Source organism: Salvia splendens, chromosome 15, assembly GCF_004379255.2.
Source record: "Salvia splendens isolate huo1 chromosome 15, SspV2, whole genome shotgun sequence".
Classification (NCBI taxonomy): Eukaryota; Viridiplantae; Streptophyta; class Magnoliopsida; order Lamiales; family Lamiaceae; genus Salvia; species Salvia splendens.
In genome coordinates, this window is record NC_056046.1 from 17,449,315 (window position 1) to 17,472,184 (window position 22,870).

At 38.8% G+C, this 22,870-nt stretch overlaps 3 protein-coding genes across 4 annotated transcripts; 1 reads left to right on the plus strand and 2 right to left on the minus strand.

Moving 5' to 3' along the window:
* Window positions 1-334: 334 nt before the first annotated feature.
* LOC121766301 lies at window positions 335-3,339 on the minus strand. 2 transcript variants are annotated; one of them, XM_042162548.1, is made up of 7 exons: window positions 2,930-3,339; window positions 2,324-2,441; window positions 1,837-1,891; window positions 1,577-1,715; window positions 1,276-1,427; window positions 1,093-1,159; window positions 335-694 (listed from the first exon to the last, which is right to left on the minus strand). In XM_042162548.1, exons 1-5 carry the CDS (start codon window positions 3,113-3,115, stop codon window positions 1,323-1,325), a joined length of 603 nt encoding a protein of 200 aa, XP_042018482.1. In that variant the 5' UTR covers window positions 3,116-3,339; the 3' UTR covers window positions 335-694; window positions 1,093-1,159; window positions 1,276-1,322. The 2 variants fall into 2 exon arrangements, with proteins under 2 accessions (XP_042018482.1, XP_042018481.1); XM_042162547.1 differs by having other exon boundaries at window positions 1,093-1,427.
* A 3,714-nt stretch (window positions 3,340-7,053) lies between these two features.
* On the minus strand, window positions 7,054-8,750 carry LOC121767270 (protein RTE1-HOMOLOG). Its single transcript, XM_042163507.1, has 3 exons — window positions 8,596-8,750; window positions 8,071-8,353; window positions 7,054-7,574 (listed from the first exon to the last, which is right to left on the minus strand). The coding sequence occupies exons 2-3, from the start codon at window positions 8,332-8,334 to the stop codon at window positions 7,152-7,154; spliced, it is 687 nt and encodes a 228-aa protein (XP_042019441.1). The 5' UTR covers window positions 8,335-8,353; window positions 8,596-8,750; the 3' UTR covers window positions 7,054-7,151.
* Window positions 8,751-13,734: 4,984 nt separating this feature from the next.
* LOC121766789 (protein FAR1-RELATED SEQUENCE 5-like) lies at window positions 13,735-22,550 on the plus strand. Its single transcript, XM_042163034.1, has 4 exons — window positions 13,735-13,762; window positions 20,187-20,451; window positions 20,522-20,941; window positions 21,095-22,550. The coding sequence occupies exons 1-4, from the start codon at window positions 13,735-13,737 to the stop codon at window positions 22,548-22,550; spliced, it is 2,169 nt and encodes a 722-aa protein (XP_042018968.1).
* The last annotated feature ends 320 nt before the right edge of the window (window positions 22,551-22,870 follow it).

A 22,870-nucleotide genomic window follows, 5' to 3' on the forward strand; every position in this document is an offset into this window, starting at 1 on the left:
GGGTTGACACCTGCCCAGTGCCAAAAGGTCAAGGAAGTTGGTGATCATATGACAGGGGAGCCGGCGATCGAAGCCCAGGTGAACAACACTATAACGGTCCTAAAGTAGCAAAATTCCTTGTCGGGTATGTTTCGACCCACAACATGAAAATAAAACCTTCCGTGGTACGGAGTCAAATTCTAACTTTCCATATTTAGACTTAGTCTAATTTTGGAGGATGACATAAAATAATAAAACTAGTCTAACTTTTTAGGGACGGGAGAGTATTTAATTTATCATATGCTAATCATTATTTTGCTCCATGCAATTTGATCATCATAGATCACACATCATAGATCACAAAAAAAATTAACTTATTTTTTACTTAACAAATACCCAAAAACTCAACTTCAAATTGTTTAATCTTCCAAATTTCCCTACTACTTTAATTCCAATAATTTACAGAAAACAACAGTAACAAGCTAATTTTCTTCAAGTTTTTTCCTACACATAGTTGTAAGTTGTAACCAGCATAGAGCAAAAGCTGATCATCTAGGAGCAGCTACAACTGATGGCAAGAGGCAAGAAAAACAAGTTCCATCATGACACAGTTGCAGTTCAAATGTGTTGATTTCAACTGGATGCCTTTGAATTTGAAAAGCAAGGATCAACAGGTTGATTTTTTTTCTCAACCTATAGATAATTTATTTCAATCCTGTAAAGCAAGTCAAATATAAGAAGTTGCAGCAAGTCAATTGCTCATGACTCATGAGAGGGGCAATCAACCATCATTCTCTTTTAATTTTTAGTCCAAAGCAAACGAGAATAACATTATGCCACTGAATTGAATGCAATTAAATACCATCTAGTTTATGTCCACAAAATATTCAAAGAACCCCTTTGCCTTTCAGCTAAATCTTCGACTTATGACGTGTCGTTTAAAGTAATGATTCCAAATCCACAAGAGGTGAAAAACTGGAGACTTGAAGCCCCTAAAGTTTCTTTCTAAACCATTATGCTTGAGGAATAATCATGAGGTAAGTAAATTAAAGGCTAATTATAAATATATTTACTGATTAAGATATTATAGGCACATCGAAAAAATATTCTCACCTTCAGAAAACTTCAAGTAACATTGAAGTGCCTGCATCTGGAATCCGGGAACCATATGCTCCAAGCTCTTCACAAATCATAGGAAGTACGAGCAAGCCCAGACCGTTGTCATGTTCATAAGTTCATCCTTCTCAAAATGTTCACGGGGGACAGTTAAGGATAAAAACGAAAGCAGAAAAATACCTTTAAACCAGAAAATAGTGTATTCCAACTCCTTGCATCATCGGTTATCAGTTATCACAATCTGAAGACATGTCAGCCCCTTTTTTGTCATCAATGGCTGCACACAGAGCCGTCCAAATGGGAACTAACATTGTGATTGGAGGATATAATCCCTAGATTTGAAATCAAATGAAGCAAAGAAAAAGGTGAAACACAAAGTTACTTATCTGGAAGTATCAGAATCATTCATGGATAAGAAGCAAAAAACTATTTAATTCTGAGTTCAGAGATTAAACAGTCCAGGGAATAGAAAATTCTCTACCTTGAATGCTAGCAACAATTCATCCTCTCCACGTATAATCAGAGAAAGACTCCAATAGCAGGTTACTGGGGTCACACATTCATTCAAGACGGATTTCAAGATCTTGTCAATTGGAACAAACTGGTGTACCGTTTTCCCACTGGTTTGGACAAATTAAATTGTCAACATGACAGAGCAAACATGAACCAAGATTACCTCATGATTGGGGGAGGGGGGGGGGGTCTGATATTGAAAAGTAAGATATCTTCAAAAAAGAATACCTTCTGTAAACTGTCTCAAGCTGAACCCCAAAAGCTGGCAAAATGATAACAGATTCTGTTGCACACAAACAACCGAAATTATGAGATATAAAGAATGAAACTTGATGTCTATCCCAATTCCATAAAAACTATCTACTTGAATTTCTTTTAACTCTTTCCTTTGTAAGCATGTTCCATATATTCCACAGAACTGGTAAAACTGATCAAATTTTAGACAAACATTAACAGTTTTGATCATTGGAAACTTATGATGTGACTAAATACAAATGTAGGATTGGATCATGCATAAATCTGACAACAGAAATACACACATTTAAGTAGAAAAAAAATAAAACAGATGCAACAACGATGCTCCAACCAACACATAGGTTCTGAATTACAGGGACAAAAAAGCACCAAACAATCAACCTTTCAAGGGAGAAACAGTAAGACAAAGAAATATACCAAATTTTTGTAATACAAAATCTGTTGTTTCTGAGCTCCTTACCTTTCTCAACTTGCTTTCTTAGAATTTGCCTTATGAGCAACCCAGCCACAACAAAACTCCAAAAAACAATAGCAACTGGTTTGTCCAGCATCAATAGATCGTAGACACTCATTGTTTTCTACATAAGATATAGAACAAATAAAATTCATTGATCAAAAAACTTGCCCCCCAGTATCATTTACAGTGAAAATACACAGTTAAGTGATTCCACATTTTCTTTCTCTGGAGTAAAACATGTTTGTGAATCTCAAAATTTTAGCAGATGCAATACAACGCCTAAAATATAATTCCTCCCCATTTGCTATCTTACCAAGTACGGCAACCATTTCGATCACACCTACTACATCGCAGGTCTACCAAAATCACGGCAATCAAGCTTTAGAGAGAAAAATAAACCTGACATACTCCTATGAGATAAAACAAAAGCAGCATGTTTACATTTTAGGTTGCTGACTATTGCACAACAATTTGAAGATCGGCAATTACTTAACCCACAAGAAGCTCAAATCATCAAAATTACAGCCAAATCGGGAGTCTCACCATCCCTAGATAACTAACACTAGTAATATTTGCAAAATGCATTAAAAAATAATAATAATAAAATACCTGCATAAGCGCTAACATCGGAAAGCAAGCAGCCGCTAACCGAAGAGCATACGAGCATAGAGAGAGAAAATCTGCAGCGCTTCTCGCGATGGAGATGTGGTGAACGTCAATTGCTTCGGGTGAGCCAATTTTGACATCGTGTACGTATGTGTATCGACCTTTCGTAATAATCGGAGCCTCCTCCATCTCCGATTTAGCTTACTGCAAAATCCGAAATGGACTTGGGAACCAATTCAGGGAAATAATAGAGAGGTTGATCAGGGATTCAGTTCGATGAGAAGCAGCAGTTAGAATTTCTACAGTGGACGGCGGCGGAGGGAGGGGCGAGAGGGAGATCGGAGGCGGAGAGGGAGCGACGCCTCCTTTATTCTTCTACTGAGAATTTTGAATTGGGAATTGGCCAATTGGGTTTGGCCGTGTGGGATATCCTAAGAGCATCCACTGTAGGTGGACACTTTCAATAGCCTCGCCCCTTTTTTTCTCCACAGCCCCACTTTTTTGTCCATAACTCCAATTTTTTTCTCCACTACCCCACTATAGGCGGACACTTCCAATAGCCCCGAAATTTTAATAACCAATTTTAATTTTAATTTTAATTCAATTATAATAAGTAATTAAATTTATCGGACTATACGTAATTATAAAAAAACGGGTATAAGTGAAGAAATTAAAATTAATAACCATATTTTCGTTGTATTAAAGTGGGGGTAAAAGTATACAACGAAATATTAATCTACTAAACATCATAATAGTGTTCACGCCGGGTATGGTCTCGTGGGATGGTCCGCCGGCGACTAATCGCACGAGGGATCGCACCCTCCGCCACTTCCGCATTGCGTTCCGCCGCTCGCGCCGCTTCCTCCTCCGCGGCCTCGTACTCCACCTCTTGGATCAGATAATTCCACGCGTCCTTCCATAAATCGTCCATTTCAAACTACAAATTCTACTGAGAGAAAATATGTGTGTGAAGAGGTGGAATGTTTGGTGTGAAAATAATAAGAAGTGGAGGAGTGGTATTTATAGATGTAATTTTCGAACAAATTTTAAAAAAATAAAAAAATCAAAGGGGGCGGACGTCCATAGCCCGTCGCCCCACTATAGACCGCCCCACCCATCGCCCCGGATCGCCCCGCCGCCAGCACCATCGCCCCGCGATCGCCCCGTAGGAGGCGATGCCTCTACCGCCCCACCCTCGCCCCATTTTCCTTGTCCGCCCCAGGGCGGATGTCCGATGCACTATAGACCGCCCCACCCTCGCCCCAAATTTTCGTCCGCCATATTCTCTCCTATAGTGGATGCTCTAATTTTACTAAGAGCATCAGCAATTGCGCCCGTCCTGATGGAATTCTGATCGGCGTGCCGGAATTCTGCGGCGGACGTCCGCCATTATGCATGGTAGGCACGGATACGGAATTCTGCCGAGGACACCGCAGTTCCGCGGCGTTTACGCAGAATTCCGCCGCGACGTCGCGCGGACGTTGCCATTGCGTTGACTCCCACGGACGTCCGCGCGGAATTCTCGTTTATGGCATTTTTTTAATTTCTATAAATACGTCCCGTTGAACTTCATTTAATGCACCACTTGTATTAACGAGTATCTCTCTCTCTAAAAATACCTTTCTTTCGAAGAATAATGGAGCACCACGATATCGATTCCCCCGCCACTAGCGAGTCACCAGTGCCTTATTTTCCCATCAGCGGGAGTGTCGGAATGCCGGGGATGATGCCCCAATCTCAAATGCCATCGGGAATGATGCCCGGGTACTACAACATGTACCCGCAGTGGTATGGGATGATGCCACAGATGCCCGGGGCGAGTGACGGAATGCCGGGGATGATGCCTGGAATGATGCCCCAAATGCGGGGGATGATGATGCCCGGGATGATGCAGGGATTGCATATCGCTGCGGGGGGAGTAGGCAGGGGGTCCCCCAATCGCCGGTGGACAACGTCTATCGGCCCTATATGGATTTACTGTCGACGGACAACCCGACAAGTTCTCCTCTCGAGACTCAGTTCACTCGCACTGACACGTTCTCGCTCGAGGAGTTGGGGCTTTCTCCGATCCGGGATTCTCCCACCGACGCACCACCGACGACAGTGAGGAGGGGGAGGACAGGGCGAAGGAGGGGCAGGGGACGGGCCGTCCCGATGTACGGTGGTGAGGAGGGGCCGCTGAGGTAGGGGAAGGATCCAGCGGGAACAGGAGGACCGTCTGGATCATGGACGAGTGCGTCACACTAGCGAGGCGTGGATCAGTGTAGTGGAGGATCCTTACGTCGGGGCGAACTAGCACATCGACCGGATGTGGTGGCGCATTAGCCAAAGCTACCTCCAGTTCAAACCGCCAGGGGAAAGCCTCACAATGGAGAGCAATGCCGGAAACAGTGGGATCGGCTGAAGAGGCAGCTTAGCCGATTTGCCGGCATTTACACAAACAACCTCCGCTCGGCAACCAGCAGCATGTCTGCCGAGGATGTGAAGCTCATGTCTCATCAGCAGTTCCCCGACACTCAGTTGGGCTTCGGGGAATTCAAATATTGGGCGGTGTATCTTGTGGTGTAGTCTTCGGCCAAGTTCACTGCGGGTGTTGAATCTGGCTGGCCGAAGCGGACGAAGATCAGCGACTCCGGAGAGTACAGTAGCAGTGCCGGTTCCGCGGAACTCACCCCCGAGGTAGAGTTCCTGACACCCACACCGTCTGCTCACCGCCGTTGCCCGGTTGGGCAAAAGTCTGCGGTGCGGATGGCGAGGGGAAGCACCAGCGGATCCGCCGAGGCCCAATCGGCAGCACCCGCCCAAAACGACCCGAGAATCCCTCATTCGCCCTTCGTCGCGGCACATGAAACCTTGTTACGTGCAATGGTTGAATGATGCCAATCGACCGACCCCCATTACAAGCGGTCGCTTAAACCCCTCATCAATAGTATGCGGCGCGATTTGGGGTTCAAAGACATGTCGGATGGTGACGGCGAGGGGGGCGGCGACGGGGAATCCGAGGAGTGAGAAGCCGGTTTTTATTTTAATAATGTAATTTTTTTTAGTAATTATGTATTTTTTTTAGTAATTATATATTTTTTTTATAATGAAGTATGTTTTTTTTAAATAAAGTGGTTGCATTTTCTCCGTATTCGTGTCGACTATTTAATTCCGTAAATTTCTTACTTCCAGAAATTGTTTAATTTGTGAATTTGTGTATTTTTTTTAATTTGTGGGAAGTCCTTCAGGATGTCCTTGGGGATATCCGCCACTATGCAGTGGGAATTCCTTATGACGTGGCAGTGCAGTGGGAAGTCCGTATGACGTGACAGTAGGTGTTTTTGGGAATTCCGCGACAGTGAATTTGGGTTTGACTCAATTGTCAATAGTAAATTACTAGTAGTAATTTAAATTTTTTAAATTGAAATAAACTAATTTATAAAATTAAAAAAATAGGGAAATCCAAAAACTGAATACCCGATCCAAAACCCGAAACGTGGAAAATCGGATATGTTGTATCTAATTACCCGATTTTTCAGGTTTGGATATCAGGTATCCAATGTCTGATATCCATTTTTCTGCACAATATATTTGGCAAGTCATTTTATTATGTGCTACTCCTAATAATTAAAACTACCTTTAATTAAAATTTAATTTCAATCCCGTTTACGTTTTACATTATTTTTTCATTTCATTTTCTATTTCTCTAGATATAACTCCATTTAATTGTATAGTCAGTTGATTTAGTAGAAGGAAAAGTGAGTGCATTAGTTTCATCAGTAACGATTTAATCCCAAAATTTCCAAATTTCAAATTTTTTATGGTGCTTTTCCACGTTTTCAATTTTCATGACCCGAATCCTCTAATTTAGAAAAAACAAATAGTGTATTGTTTTTATTTTGCAAACACAAAATCGACTCGATTTGTTTATGACTATCGTATCGTGTTGTGAAATTTCTGTTGTCATTGCTTTGGAAGCAAGAGATCGACTCGACTTGCTTACTGACTATCGTGTTGCGAAATGTATAATGTCCCTGTTTTTGTTTCGTAAACGCGATATCGTCTCGTCTCGACTCGCCTCGCCTACTGCGGCAAATCACGTTCACGCCATTTCTAGATATGCAAGTGCACACAAGACCGCCAAGTACAGAAAAGAATTCAACACTAGGTACAAAACCTCAAGTGTATCAACATCTAGTGAACACTCGCTCAACTATTATCAGCGAACAACATTAGCGCAACACTACACATGGATCAGGTTTTTGCAACAGTACGTGCCAAGAAGAAACCACCCAACAAGAACACATATGAAAATGAACAAATAGGTGAGGAAGGCCCCACCTCCAAAGACGAGACCAAGGCCTAGTACAGCAACAAATGGTAGATACGTTTGAAGAATAGCTAACCTACTAACGAACCGCCCCTTCATGAAAATCAATACGGCCAGACTTACCACATTCCAATTGCCAGCCTGAAACTTCAACCTGTTCAAACAGTTGGCCACAAAGGAATGGCAGTTGCACGTGAAGATGTTGTAGGCCTGGTGCTGGTACTCTACTGTGCTCTTGCGCAACGTGTCATCCCACGTTGCGACCTCCCTTCCATTGCCACCTTGTAATGTTTCCCCCTCAGGGTCTTGTGCAGGAGAGTCGAGAAACGTGCAGCACTGCAGAATTATCATCAAAAGATCAACAAAAAGCACATCGCACCAACACAAGCTATTTCACTGTAAATGCAGCGTAAGACATAATTTGGGACTCCATAAAATCAACGAAGACCACATTATCCAGCAAAATGGATAGAACACGGGCTATTTCACTTATTCTTTGCAGCCCTGCAGAAATAGTTTGAGACCGCATAAGATCAGCAAAATAAATAGCACATAAATGCATAGATCATCACTGCAGTATATCATTGAAGAGCACATAAATCCAACAAAATCGATTCACATTTGACCATAGAGCTATTATTCACCTATCCTAATCATAAGCGCACAGTGCAGCATCGCATGATATATGATTTGTACCACTTAAATCAATAGCACATTGTATCGTAGATGCATTAAAGAGACTAGTTGGATGAAGAAAATCAACAAATTCAGTTAGATTAGGGCTGATTTTATATCAACCATCAAAATTCATATGAATCAACTCCAACTCCACCTGCTCTTTGCTCAGCTGCAGGTAGCGCGTTGGTGCACCAAAGGCAAAATTATCAACACAGACAAAATTAGGCCCTGCAAAGTCCAAGATGACTCCATCCTCCCTGCATATCCCGATGTGACCAATGCAAGGGAAGAACCACGATAGAAGAGGGAGCGGCGTCCACACAACGCAGCAAGGAAATCGGCTTCTAGCTGGTTCGATTTGCTTCAATTCCATCTCGTTCTCTTCGATCGTCACACTACGCTCTTCATTTGACCCCATTGCCTAAAACGAAGAAACCCTAAAAAATTCCCAAACTTAGAAGCGGAAAACGCTATCGAAATTTTTCTTCAACTAATTAGTATGATATGTAATTTGTTCAAATGTAGCTCGATTTTCGATTAGTGTGTGGAAAGAGAGCCACTCCTACTGTATTTCAGCTGTGTGGCAAAATTTGCGTCGTTATCCCTAATTTTGACACAAATTCCTAAATACAAAATACTCCAGAAAAACGGAATTGAAAAATCGAGAGGAAGATGGCACCTTATGTGGTGGAGAATGACAACGTAGGCAGCCGTCGTCGAGGATCGGATGGAACTCTGACTGGCAGAACTGTTTCGATCTGCTGAAAATGGATAATGAAGAATGGTAGTAACATGGACTTAGAGATATTGATAGTAGTTTAGTTTAATGTAGGATTTAGCATCCAAATTTATGGTTTATGACGGCAAATTTTTAAAGGTAACAGTATTTGATAATGCAATTTATCAAAATAAATATCGAGGTAAAAAAATAGGAGTAATGTACTAGTTAGAATATGTGCATGATATTTATTACTCACTTACAAATAATAATAATAATAATTTAAATCATAAAATTTAGTAAGGTAATCGTATTACTCCTATGATTTAAAAATAAAACACAATGATTACCAAATTTTAATTTTTTAATGATAATTTGATACATATTATTTTAATAAAATAAGAGTGAACTACAAAAATGGTCCATGTACTGTGGGTTTATCTCGTACATAGTCTCTGAACTTGAAAAATATCACTTGTGGTCCCTGAACTAAGGATTTTATTTCGAAATTGGTCATTTTGCCTATTTTTTTATCCGAAAATGCCCTTTTGAGCATTTGGGCAATTTCGTCTTTTCACATTTTAACTATTTCAATATGATATTATTTCAATTATGTAAAGGTCAATTTTGGTCTTAAACATATGACCAAAATACGAATTTGGTCCAAAACATTCACTTTTTGAAAACAGATCCATAACAAATGAAATCTTTGTCAGAGTGGTCATTTTTTACGGTTCCGTCAAAAAACTAACGGTCATGCCACTGTGCAATTAGCGTTGACCGTTAGTTTTTTTACGAAATCGGAAAAAAGGACTATTTCGTCGACGTTTTCATTTGTTATGGATCTGTTTTTTAAAAAAGTTGATGTTTTTTTTTATTAAATTCGTATTTTGGTCATATGTTTAGTACCAATATTGACCTTCCCTCTAATAAATAATTCTTACCTTGATGAGGATCTCCTTTGGCATGTCTTAATTGTTCCATGAACTGGAGTAAAAAGATTCCACAATCATACCTATAACACAAATTTTATAGTTTAAATATTTGAGAAGAGTTTATTATCCGAAAACTATGGAATGAAACATACCCATTATCTTGTTCCGGAACTATGGCCATTACATCATTAGGCTTAGAGTGTAATACTTTCAGCAAATCTCTCTGTAAAGTGACTCAACAAAAATATCATCAAATATAAATACACCATATATCCATATTTACAAATATCAATTGTTTAAAGGGATAGTGTACCAGTTTTAGGAACAAATTTTTCAACATCTGTATTCTAGAGGAGTTTGGAAGTGAATCCAATAAAGTTGTTGTCTTAGCAATAAAATTGAATTCATTTCCAATCCAATGATGTTCGTAGCAAAGTGGGAAAAATATTTGCAAAATGAGATCTAATTGTTTTATTCAGTCAATAACCAATTAACTAAAATAAACATAATAGAATTCAGTCAATACCAATTCAACCTTTTGTGCCTGGGAATCAAGAGTTATGCATATGTGTAGAGGCAGTCTCATGGATACCTGGTTAGTAAAACAACAATATTCACCAAAAGTATATTAAACAAAATCATTACAAAGTTGTACCTGATTTTCATGCAAATGAGCCAACTGTTCTCTAAATATTGCCTGGAAAATTGTGGGGCTCTTCCCACATTCAGTCGTCCAGTCCAACAAACAAATCCAACACGATACCAAAAAAATTAAAACACAATGGTATACGTAAGTTAATTAGTAAGAATAAATGTTTAACTTACATTAATGCACATGGTGTCGTACCATTGTACTATTCCCCGTCAACAATCTCAGTCAAATATTACGTATTCTCTCCCATGCCCACATCTGTAGAAGGGCCAGTGGGCCACCGATTTCCTTCCTCTGGTCACATGAAGCTTCACACAAATAGTGGTATAATGTGGCAAGCGTTGCTGCACCCCAACTAAGTCCTGAAGATTGATCATCGCTAACTAGTAATAAAATGTACTAACTCCATCCCATAATAGATGTCACACTTTCCTTTTTAGTTTGTCTCACAAAAGATGACACATTTCTATTTTTGGGAAAAACTCTCTCTCATATTAATATAAATATATTATTTTCTCTCTCCATCTAACACACAAAACAACATCTCCTAAAATCTCGTGTCATTTCTCAAGTATGTCATCTATTATGGGACGAAGAGAGTAGTAAAAATGAACTTTTGTCCTCGAAGTGTCTGACATAATTAAACATCCTAGTAAAAGTAAAACGCATATACGTGCATACTGCATGTAAAAATGTGAGGCTAGATCATCGTCAAGACGGTGGCGTATGACATTCTTCAGTGTAGTAGCATTAAATCCGCCAAACTTTAATTCATAATCACTAGGTACAATACCCAACAACAACGTACACGTATCCACCCCAATAGCTATTTGTGTAAGTCAATTGTGAAAGGATTACAGGATCACCATCGACCCTTAAACCTCATAACACTTCAATATCTTGAAGCGTCACCGTAGCTTCACCAACTGGAAGGTGAATGGTATGTGTCTTAGGACGCCACCTCTCAATCAATGCGCTAATGAGTGAAAAGTCCAGCAACTTGGGCTTGTCACAATTGTACAAGCCACCAAATCCCTTCCGTTCTATATGCCCCAATACTCGCTCATGCATTGGAGCTTGAACAATATTATTATCCAATTTGCGACATTGGATATTGCAGCCTCTTTCCCAAAAAATATCCCTATCGAGATGTGATGCGGTTGCAAGTATAACTTGCTTGGGTCTTTAGGACCGCAATACAAAGGACTCTCCTCATCTGATGACGCCATTATAGTTTCTAATAATATCAGTCTGAAAAATGAAAGCAATTGCAACATTAATATCACCTGCCACCTTACTTTGAGTGAAACAATAAAATTGGCTCTGCAAATGTTAATTTAATTACATTACACACATTGGATAATTTGGCAATATAACATACTGTTTATCAATTGAATAAATTGGCTAATGTTTCACATTTTATTCTTTTTTGCTAGAACTGTGGTTGATAGTCAGTAATCACTCTCACTGTTTTTTTCTTAAAATCACAAAAAAAAGTTTTAATGGTTGTTCATCACTTATAAATTTACAATGATAAGTGGAAGACAAACTCAATGAAATGACGCTCAAAGTTTAAGTGAAGTGCTAAAATTGGGTGAAATGCTTGTGTGCTATGAAATTATAAAATTGAAATAAAGACTTACTCCTAGACATGCACAAACCGAATCGGCCCGGCGGTTCGGAACCGCCGGTTCATGAACCGGAACCGGCACCGGCACCGGCGGTTCAAGCGGGCCGGTTCAGGTTCTGGAAAATGACGAACCGTAACCGACGGTTCAACGGTCCCAACGGGCAGATTCCGTCTAGAGCGTAGGGTTGCAGGCGAGGTGTGCAGAAAAACCGGCGGTTTTCGTTCTGACGAAAACCGCCGGTTTCCGACAGTTCCGGTGCTTATTCAGGTGGCAGAGCGTAGGTGGTAGTGTATAGGCCTGCAAACCGGTTAGAAAACGTCGGTTTTCAGCCGGAAACCACCGGTTTCCGTCAGAAACAGTGACTGAACCGCTGGTTTAGGCGGTAATCCGACCGAATTTGAAATTTGAATATTTTTTTTATTTCTTCCAATTTTACTCCTATAAATACCTTACTTCCCCCATCATTTATACTTTCCCCATTCTTGTGTTAACAAGGATTTCCTTCTCTCAATCTCAATTTCTCTTTTCTCTCATAATTCTCTCTAATTGCTCAAGTTGTTTACTAGTTACTACTTACTACTATATTTATTATTGCATTCGTAATTTACCATTTATTCAATACTCCATATTCCATACTACTTTCATTTTGCGTCATGTCTTCTTCTCGTGGTGGACCGGGACGTGGTGATCGGGGCAAAGGAATTGCCCAAGATCAAAGTAGTCGTCCCTCAAAATCAAGGCGACCTAGTCTTCGAGAAGTTATGGAAGAGGTTTCCCGAGTGGCGGCTGAACGCATGAAAGTAAGTTCTAAAAAATAAAATTATTTGTACAATTCATAATTTCATAAGATTGAGTTTTTTTTTTACTTTTTTTGTGTTCCTAATTAAAACTTCAACTTATATAATATTTATAGATAGAAGAAGATCATAGGATGACCATGCTACTCGCTGAAATGCATCAAGGTGGGGAGAGGGGCGGTGGTAGTTCCCAACAACAAGATGACGAGTACGACGTGTCTATATCGTCGGACTCGGACAACAATGATGATAGATCTCATTCTTGTATTCCGTCTAGCACCGACGGAAATGAGGACATGTCTCCTCCCCCTCCACCCACTAACACTACAAAAGCTTTAAAATCTGATATTTTTGTTAAACACTACAAGAAGGTCCCGGTGGTGATTCCAAGTCCTCATGATCCGCACTCTCAAGAAGAGACATCGGCATTTCATGCATATTGTAACTACTGTGATAAAGTCTACAAATTTGTGAGTGGTGGGGGATATGGCACCCTCCGTCGTCATTTGGTGACAAAGCATCCGGTAGAATGTGGCACTACCTCTACCCAAACCCAACTAAACTTCTAACCCGATGGCTCAGGTTCGTCAGGTACGCCTCTTTTTAAATATGATCAAAATTTTTTTGCTAACGTTATGACTAGATGGGCTGCAATGAAGCATTTTCCTTTTGATGTTTATGATGACAAAAAATTTGAGGTTACTATGCAAAGTGGTTTGAACGTAGCTATCAAAAGAGTAGGTCAAATGACCGTTCAACGATCTACCATTAGACAATGTTTGGAGAAAAAAGTTGAATTATCACGTTATTTACTAAACTTGGGACACAAAGTGAACATTTGTTCAGATGTATGAACTGATTGTTTTAACCGGCATTCATACATGGGCATTGCGGTTCACTTTGTGGACAATAGTTGGACTTTGAACAAACGTTTAATTGGTTTTAGAGAATTTGAGACACCACACACTGCACCCGAAATTGATTCTTTAATTATTCAAATTTTGAATGAATTTCAATTATGCAATAAGATATTTTCTGTTGGTTTTGATAATGCAACTGCTAACACTGCAAGTATTAATGACTTGATGGCGGCTTGTGCTCCAGTTATTGGAGGTAAGTATTTTCATCAAAGATGCACATGTCATAATTTGAATTTATGTGTACAAGATGCGCTTGAATTATGGTAAAAGCATGTTAGTCCTATTAGAACTACAGTTACATTAATCCATCAAAAACCACCTATTTGCAAAGCTTGGAAGAAGTATTGCCATCAAAAGAATGTAGGATATACGAATTTTACCATGGATGTGTCTCATAGATGGAATTCGACATATGATTGTCTGAATTCTACTTTGATGCATAAAGATTCTTTGTGTGATTTTTTTAGAACCTATCTCGTTCATGATTTATATCTTTCGCATAGTTGTTGGGATCATAGCGTGGCTTTATTTAAATTGTTCAAATATTTCAAAAATGCAACTATTGAATTATCGGGTGTTTATTATTGCACTGTTGTTCGTGTTTTAGAGCATTGCATGTATATATCACTTGGTTTTAAAACTGCAATGAAAAATGCTTACTCTTCACCTGAATTGATGTGTGTTTTATATTATATGATTGAGAAATGGCTTAAGTATTTCAGTGAGATTCCAACGGTGTTTTTGATTGCAAAGGTCTTGGATCCAAAATGGAAATTAGTCGGTACCTCCAAGATTTTAGATTTTTATTATAACAATTTGAGTTCTATTGATCTTGGTCCACTTAAAGCATTGCAATCGGATACCAGTGACGAATTCAGAGTAGACCTCTCAGATACATTAAAATTAACCTCCCGAACCGGTCAATTATCCAACAAACCTTCTAGTTTAACTTGCGTGCTCTCTACACCGAATATGAAACCAAGTATAACAGTACCTACCAAGTCAGAAGACCTCCCCCTCCTCAACAACATAACTTTGGCTTCGCATTTCAAGCCGATTATGATGACCCCAACGCGCAATCCCAATTAGCCGACCTATACAGCTACAGCACCGGCGGAAGGTCCTCGGGTATGGTAAGTGAGTTAGATTTATATTTCGATTCACTCTTTTCCTTTGGTGATGAAGGTCATACTCTTCCCGCCCAAATCGAGGTCCTCGATTGGTGGGGAACACACGAGAAAGATTTTCACATACTTGCGTCAATGGCCAAGGAGATTTTTTCTGTTCCGGCTTCCACTGTCGCCGTCGAGTCCGCTTTTAGTGTTGGCTCGCGTGTGTTGGATGAATCAAGAAGTAAGCTCTCCGCGAAAAATATGGAAGTCGTGACGTTACTTGATGATTGGGCCAAAGCTGACGTCAGAGAACAAGAAAATGATTGAGATGATCGTCAGGAGGGATCACAATAAGAATTCACCGGGGATGAATCGTAGGCCAACCGTCAACCGCCGGCCAAGCCAAATAGGTAAGTAAGGTAAGAGAACTATGTGGGCTTTGATTCCCTAATGCAAATGAGCATTGGGGATACGTAGGCACCTCAACTTAGATTTTAAATTTAAGTTTAGCTCAAGTCCTTTTTCCTTTATTTTTTTTCCCCATTTGTTTCTACTTTAAAAATATGCAAATACAATTAAATAATTGTATTTGTATATACTCTAGTCGATGAAATAGATTTCTCTATAAGTCTAAATGAGGAAAACTTTTGACAATTCTACTATAATTGTTGATTGTTAGACAAAACTCAACATTTAAAGTTGAATTGCTAAAGGTGTCCTCAATTTAGTTATGTAGAAAGATCTCCTTCACCGACTAAGAGTATATATACTTATAAATTTATTGTTCAGAACTTCTAAGTCTTTTTTGTAATTTGTAATTAGCTTCGTTGTTGACTAGAAGTCACGTTGTATTTAAATTTTTGTTTAAGACTTCAAGACCTCAAGGTTTTTGTGATTTGTAATTGTTGTAACTTGTAATCTCAATAAAATTGCAACTTTCATCTTGTTTTTTTGAATTTTATTTACGCACATTTCATAGATAAACAAATAAAAAAATACAAAAAATAAATAAAAATTGGCGAACCGCCGAACCGGCCCAGAACCGGCGGTTCAGGCTAAAAACCGGCGGTTTTGAACCGCCCCATAAACCGGCAGTTTTTTTGAACCGAAACCGGAATCGTCGGGACCCTTGGCGGGCCGGTTCCGGTTCATGGGAATGATGAACCGTGAACCGCCGGTTCATGAACCGGAACCGCCGGTTTCCGACCCGTGTGCATGCCTACTTACTCCAATCGAAAATTAACGGCAGCAACGTGGGCATTGGCTTTGTTAATAAAATAAGTACGCTTGTGGCATTTGGCTTAATTTCGCTATTATTTTTCATTTGTGAAATGTATCTTTTTAGGGCTTCATTTTATTTATGTACTTTTTTTTAATCTCTATCATATAGTATCAGTTTTTTTACTACTCCTTTCGTTCTAATTAAAATGACACACTTTCTTTTTACGTTTTTCCAATTAAGATGACATATTTCTATTTTTTATAACTTTTTCTCTCCAATTAATAACCAAATGCAAAATGTAACACCCCATACGATATTAGTGACCGATCAAATTTTAAAATTTCACAATTCTAATACGATAACGAGATATATTAATCAAGACCATTTCAAAAACATTTCATATTTACAATTCGATCCATAATTATCTTTAAGTTAGATTTGGATGTCACACAACATAGAGCCTCAATTATTTTCATGTAATAAATGTCAAATATTCTCATCAACATCAAAGTAGTTTCTAGCATCAATAACATCAACAACATCATACTCCATTTGGTCCAGAGCCTTTGTCCTAGCGGCAAGGAGCTTAGATATTATTGCATGAGGTGCCGAGTTCGAGCTCTCTTGACATCAGTTGTAATTTCTTCTTATAGTATAGGAGTTTATTTGTAATTTCCTCATCTATAGTATATGAGTTTATTTGTAATTTCCTCCCTTATATATGAGTTTATTTAAAAAAAACATCAAAACATCATACTCCATTTGCACTACCACATTTACCTTACTATCATCAACAAAAACCTTATTAACCTCAATAATACTATCATGTACTATCACATTTACCATAAGTAACCATATTACTCGATCTCAAATCATAAAATAACCTTATTAACCTCAATAATACTATCATGTACTCAGTGGTGGAGCCAGAGATTTCATAATGGGGGGTCCAAAATTAAACTTCAAAAAAAATTACATAAATTAAATTATAAGTAGATAACAAATAATCAAGCTTTCTCAAGTGAGTTGCAGTTGTATCACTAACATGAACAACACCAAGAAAACGTTCTATAACACATCCATTCTTGTCCACATATCGCACCACAACACCCATTTGCTCTTTGACAGATACATCTCGACACTCATCAACTAATATGGAGAAAAATTCACTTCTCATATCATGTACAATAGCTTTCGTTGTCTCAACAACAAATGCATTTATAATATCTCTCTGAATATCTGGTGATGTAAGTTTGAGATTGTCTGGAGCATTTTTTAGCACAACACTAGCTATCTCTTCATTGCAAGAAGAAATAACTTTCAAGAACTCAAGAAAATTACCTTGATTTAATGATTCTTCTGACTCATCATGACCGCGGAAAGGCAATCCTTGCATTATAAGATAACGAAGAGAAATAATCGTTGCATTTAATTGCAGGCGGTAGTCAAGCTTAGACTGTGTTGACTGTTTTGCCAAAGAGACCTCAATGTGTTGGGCTTGATTCATCAAATCCTCACATGCTAATCTGCACCTGTTATGAGCACTTTTATGGTTTCCAACATGATCTCTTAATCTTTCTTTCTTGCGCCAGACCGTAAATCCCCCTGATACAAAAGCATCTTGTCCATTTCCGTGGAGTCTTGAAAAAAGATAGCAATATAAACAAAAAGCTGCTTCCTTTGTAACACTATATTCCAACCAATCCTTAAATTCATCAAACCAATGTGAGACAAATTTACGTTTTCGATTTCCATCTACTGTAGGACAAAAATCATGATTACGTGGTTGACACGGACCTTTAAGTAAGTAAGCTCTGCGAACTTGTTCTATTAAATTTGGTGGATAACTCATTATATCAGGTCGTTCTCCTGGATCACTTGGAAGATTCTCTAAATCAACCTTACTTTTATCTTCATTCGATAATTCTTGAGGTTGAAGAAGTGAAGGTTCAACTGATGAAGAATCAACGGAAGAAAGTTTCTTGAAATAACAATCCATATACCTACAAAAATAGTCAACACTGATTAAGTTCAAAATATTTGATATTTTCTGTATGCAAAACTATTAACACACACATCAAATAAAGAATTGGAGTTATAAAATTCCAACTACAGAACCACCGTGGTCCGTAGCCTTTGAATTACATAAGCTATCTTCTTTCTCCCCCTTTGAATTATTATTGCAGCCAAACAAAAAAACAACCTATGTAGAAAAATTAATTGAATTATATTTGAGTTTTGAATATACCTAGTTCTAGTTTACCAGATTTCAGACTTGGAACGACAGAATGAATACGCTAAATTCAGACTTGGATTGGAACGGCAGAATGAATACGCTAAATTAAGAGGCACGATTCATATATATTTTGCTGAAACCTATCTCTAATATTATATTTATTATAAATTATAATTATTGTGAAATTACTAAAATACCCCTAAGTTTTTTAAGAATTAGTGGGGGGACCATGGGCCCCCCTGGCCCCACCCTCCCTCCGCCCCTGCATGTACTATCACATATTACTCGATCTCAAATCATAAATACACAGACAATCTACTAACGATAACCCATATAGGGTGCCGATAACCATATCTTTAAACAACACTCCAAATTATGACATATTATTTCTATATTATTATCAACCATGCATATTTCAACTGAGGCAATTACTATCACATAATTTATAACTATCCATTAATCATTACCGTAACCATTTTTTATTCATGATATCATTCCACCTTTAGTAAATCTGACGAGTTTCCAAAATATGCCGAACCAATATAATAAACATTAATAAAATCATAACATATTACAAGATAACCGAAGATTACATATTTTTCATTAGATTATTGAAATAAAACTTATAACCATTATTTATAACCCACATAATTTTCAGTTATTTCTAGTACTCAATATATATATATATATATATATAGGGATGTATTCATTTCCTTTTCCTATATTTCCTCATTTTTCCTTTTTAATCTCAACCCTTAAATACGTTAATCGGATGGTTGAAAAAATTACTGATTCCATTTAAATTTAATTAAGTGAAAATCGATTAAGGGTAGATTTGGTAGAGATTTACTTGTTAGTTATGGAAATTCCATGATTCTCTCATTGGCAAATATTACGGTTTTTTTACTTCTCTCCCCTCGAAGAAGGACGACACGGCGCAGGCGTATATGATTATGCATCGCTAGTTTTTTGCAAGGTTTCAATTATCACACATCTCAATTCTATCGTTAATCAGTCCTCGGCAGTCAGAGGTTGGTCTTAATCAATGGAAGAAGGTAAATTACGAATCAGCCTGACTTTGTTTATGCTTCGGATGCTTCAGTACAAGTTGTAGCAGTTTGATTATCTGATTTTTAATCACCAATTAAAGCGTCTTTTGTGTTGCCATGGTATAACATTACTGCTTGCTGTCAAAACTTTGTCCATGGATTCGCTTGCGTCATATGTACAGTATTATGTTGAAACGAAGCATGTAATGCACATATTGACGAAATGTAATGAACTTAGTTACCTATATAATGCATCATTCGTGAGCGGCAATGTTGCCGGTAAAATGATTTTGTCGGGTTTGCGATTTGTGGCGCACGTAGCTTGTTTCCCCTAAGGGTTTGATAAACCTAGGGGCTAGGGTGTAGTATGTAACCATTAATAACAATGTTTAACAAATCTTTGTGTTTGACGTACAACTATTTTACGTAAGCTCTTAAAAGTAATGCATAAACGGAATATACGTAATGCTCTATTCCGTATCTATGATGCATAATATTTTACCTTTAATGATATTACGTAAGTTTGTAAAAGTAATGCTTAAAGTGATTATACTTAATGCTCTATTCTGTATGTATAATGCATACCCATATTACGTAAGTCCGTACAAGTAATGCATAATGTGTATATACGTAATGCTCTGTACTGTATGTATAATGCATAATATTTTATTTGCAATGTGTATGTTGTACGAATCAAGATAGGTATGATTTTATGTCTCGTTTCCCAGTGCGTAAATATCGGTTGTTAGCTTTTAATTATAGCATACGTTTCTTGTTTTCCCCAAAGGGTTTAATAATGGTAGGGGGTAGGGTATAGTATGTTCAAATAAAAAACGACGTGTTTAATAGCGTGTGTTATACGTATGCATAACTCACGTGTTTGTCCAACTGAATAATTTGACATACTGAATACGTGCAAAATCGTGCATTACTTGTCAGCATATTATATTGCGAAGTTGTTATTTTATGCTGACCCCTTTTTTTCCAATTGTGTACAGTGGTTGTTGTACCTGAATGTCCTCCTGAGGTGAAGCCTGTAGTAGGTCAGAAATTCCAATCATTGGATTTTGCTTTCGCTTTCTACGACGTGTATGCCCGCGCAGTTGGCTTTGATACGCGGAAACAAGCTATGAGGAAGGTTGAAGATGTCACCATCTGGTATCAAGTTGTATGCAATAGGGAAGGAAGGAAGAAGGGCGAAGCGGATGACCAGTTGAATGCCCGTTCTGGTTTCACAATCAAGCGTAGGAAGTTATCTAAGCGGTGTGGTTGTACAGCTAGTATATCCTTCAGGTTTTTCTCGGAAGATTGCTCGTCATGATACATAATTCAGGAGTTCAATGAACCATCCTATGGTTGAGACGGAACATCAGAGATTCATGTCAAGTAATCGCAAGTTGGATGATGTACATCACAAATTTATTCTAGACTGTTCAAGGGCGAATATAGGACCCACGCTTACATTTAAGGTATTGAAGGAGATTCTCGGTGGGTTTGACCTGGCTGGTTGCACTGTTGGGGACATCAGGAATGCCTCACGGGACATCAAAGCATATGCACAAGGATTTGATGTACAAATGGTGTTGGATGACATGGCTAGGAAGAAGGAGATGTCCGAGGCTTTCACCTATCACTACGAAGTTAACGAATCTGACCAGTTGGTTGCTCTGTTTTGGTGCGATGGTGTGATGAAGAGAAATTACCACATGTTTGGTGACATTGTGTCCTTCGACTCCACGTACAACACAAATAGGTACCAACTACATACTGTGTTGTTTAAGTTATATTCTATTAATCTTTTTTATACTGTGTGCATTATTCCTGAATGTTACTGCATTACGCACTAACGTAAGTTGCATTATGATGCGATTACGCCTATGCCGACCGATTTTTGTCATGTTCGCAGGTACTGTATGATCTTCACGCCTTTCACTAGAAAGGATAATCATGGTAGTCCTGTGACATTTGCGGCCGGGTTGGTGTGTAGCGAGAAAACAGGGGCATTTGCTTGGCTGTTCAGACATTTTATACATTGTATGGGTGTAGCACCCAGGATGATTGTGACAGATCAAGATTTGGGTATGCGATCAGCTATTGAAGAGGTCCTAGTCGGCACACGTCACCGTTGGTGTATGTGGCATATAATGCATAAATTGGCAGTCAAGGTACCAAACAGATTATTGCGGGATGACGATTTCAAAAAGGAGTTTAACGCTTGTGTGTGGTCGGACCTGTTAGAGCCGGACGAATTCGAGGAGGAGTGGAATAGATTGGTCAAACATCATCAGCTTGAGGACATCGACTGGTTCAACACACTGTACGCATATAGGAAGTACTGGATACCGGCGTACTTTAGGGATTTTCCTATGGGTTCCATGATTCGGACTACGTCCATATCTGAATCAGAGAACAGTTTCTACAAAAATTTTCTGAAGCCCCGAGCAAACATAGCCGAATTCTACCTGAATTTCAACCACGCCATTGAATTCCAGCGGAACAGTAGAACAGCTTTGGACTACCACGATGCCACTTCCATACCCATACTCGCAACTACTCTGCCGTTCGAGAAACATGGTTCCACTTTGTTTACCGACAGTATGTTCAGGAAAATACAAGAAGAAATTGTGGAAGGTAATGACAGATGTCGTGTGCTGAGTTTTATGTCAGGAGAAACTGTTGACACATACAATCTTGGCGATAGCAAGCGCAATGCATATTCTGTTCGTCATGACAAGACGGATGATTCTTACTCGTGTGAATGCAAGCTTTTTGGTCGGCATGGTTATTTGTGTAGTCATATTTTTTTCTTGTTTCGGAACAATGTGGTGAAAAAAATCCCGGATAAATACTGTGAAAGCCGATGGATGAAGACTCCCTTAGCCAAGGCTGTACACGGGGAGTTTCAGGATCGCTTGCTGACCTACTCATCCTCTGACAATAGGCAAACTGTGTCAAAGCAAGCGATTTCGATGTTTTATGGTTTTCTTAGACAGTTTGAGACCGACGTCGATGCCTTACGTGCATTTGTTGCTGGCGTCGAAGACCTTGGCAACTCTATTCAAACTGGTACTTCGGTAACCTCAGTCGCTGAGAAGAGGCGTATGGTTGAAGAGTTTTACGGCATGGTAAGGCCTGAAACTGTTGCAGTGCATCCTCCCGATGTCGTGAAGACGAAAGGTTACGCCAGCAGCTCGGCTAGCTGTCTGATTTCAAAGAGAGAGAAGGCTATAAAGGATACGACTAGGCCTCCTAGACGGTGTAAGGGTTGCGATGAGGTGGGTCATCACGACTCCAGGAACTGTCCTGTGCTTAAAGAGATGAGGACGGAGAAAGTTGCCCGCAAGGGGAAAAATCCAGCTTGAATCATATCTTATAAAAATATGCTGCATTGGTCGTTCTTTTGGTCAATTCTTTATTTTTAGTAGAATGGTTGTCATAGAATCCCTTGGTGTAATTGGTTTGTGGGAATAATTTCGCGGTTTTTAGAGGATTAAACATCTGTTCCTAACACTATTAATGAGCATTACTTTAACACAAGCGTTAAATGTCTCATACATTTGGCGGTTTCCATTAACCATTACAAAATTTTACTGAACCTATATATACATTTGATCCGTTGTAAATGTACGTTTTAAATTAGTAGGTGTGCAATTTACGCATGCATTATTTAGAAGTGCCATTG